The sequence below is a fragment of the Haliaeetus leucocephalus genome, unplaced genomic scaffold, assembly GCF_000737465.1.
Source record: "Haliaeetus leucocephalus isolate CR32 unplaced genomic scaffold, Haliaeetus_leucocephalus-4.0 Scaffold566, whole genome shotgun sequence".
Classification (NCBI taxonomy): Eukaryota; Metazoa; Chordata; class Aves; order Accipitriformes; family Accipitridae; genus Haliaeetus; species Haliaeetus leucocephalus.
Genome location: NW_010973002.1, coordinates 4,407,740 through 4,408,130, shown reverse-complemented (window position 1 = coordinate 4,408,130; position 391 = coordinate 4,407,740). Strand labels below are relative to the sequence as shown.

At 65.7% G+C, this 391-nt stretch overlaps 1 protein-coding gene across 1 annotated transcript in view; it reads right to left on the bottom strand.

The window, feature by feature from the left end:
* LOC104838117 (twist-related protein 1-like) overlaps window positions 1–391 on the bottom strand; it is a 1,980-nt gene that overhangs the window by 684 nt on the left and 905 nt on the right. The window contains exon 2 of the mRNA XM_010577664.1: window positions 33–389. Coding sequence (XP_010575966.1) covers window positions 76–389 — 314 coding nt within the window. The 3' untranslated portion in view covers window positions 33–75. The remainder of the gene's footprint in view (window positions 1–32; window positions 390–391) is intronic.

The window sequence follows — 391 nt, the reverse complement described above, 5'->3', positions numbered from 1 at the left end:
TCTCCCCGCCGGTTTCGGGGTCCCTGCCTTACCTAGGGCTCCTGCCGGGGGGATGCGGGTGGGGGACGCCGCCTGCTAGTGGGACGCGGACATGGACCAAGCGCCCTCCATTCTCCACACCGAGAAGGCGTAGCTGAGCCGCTCGTGGGCCACATAGCTGCAGCTTGCCATCTTGGAGTCCAGCTCGTCGCTCTGTAAGACCTGGTAGAGGAAGTCGATGTACCTGGCCGCCAGCTTGAGGGTCTGGATCTTGCTCAGCTTGTCCGAGGGCAGCGTGGGGATGATCTTCCGCAGGGCGGCGAAGGCTTCGTTCAGCGACTGCGTGCGCTGCCGCTCCCGCACGTTGGCCATGACCCGCTGGGTCTGCAGCTCCTCGTAGGACTGGGGGGTG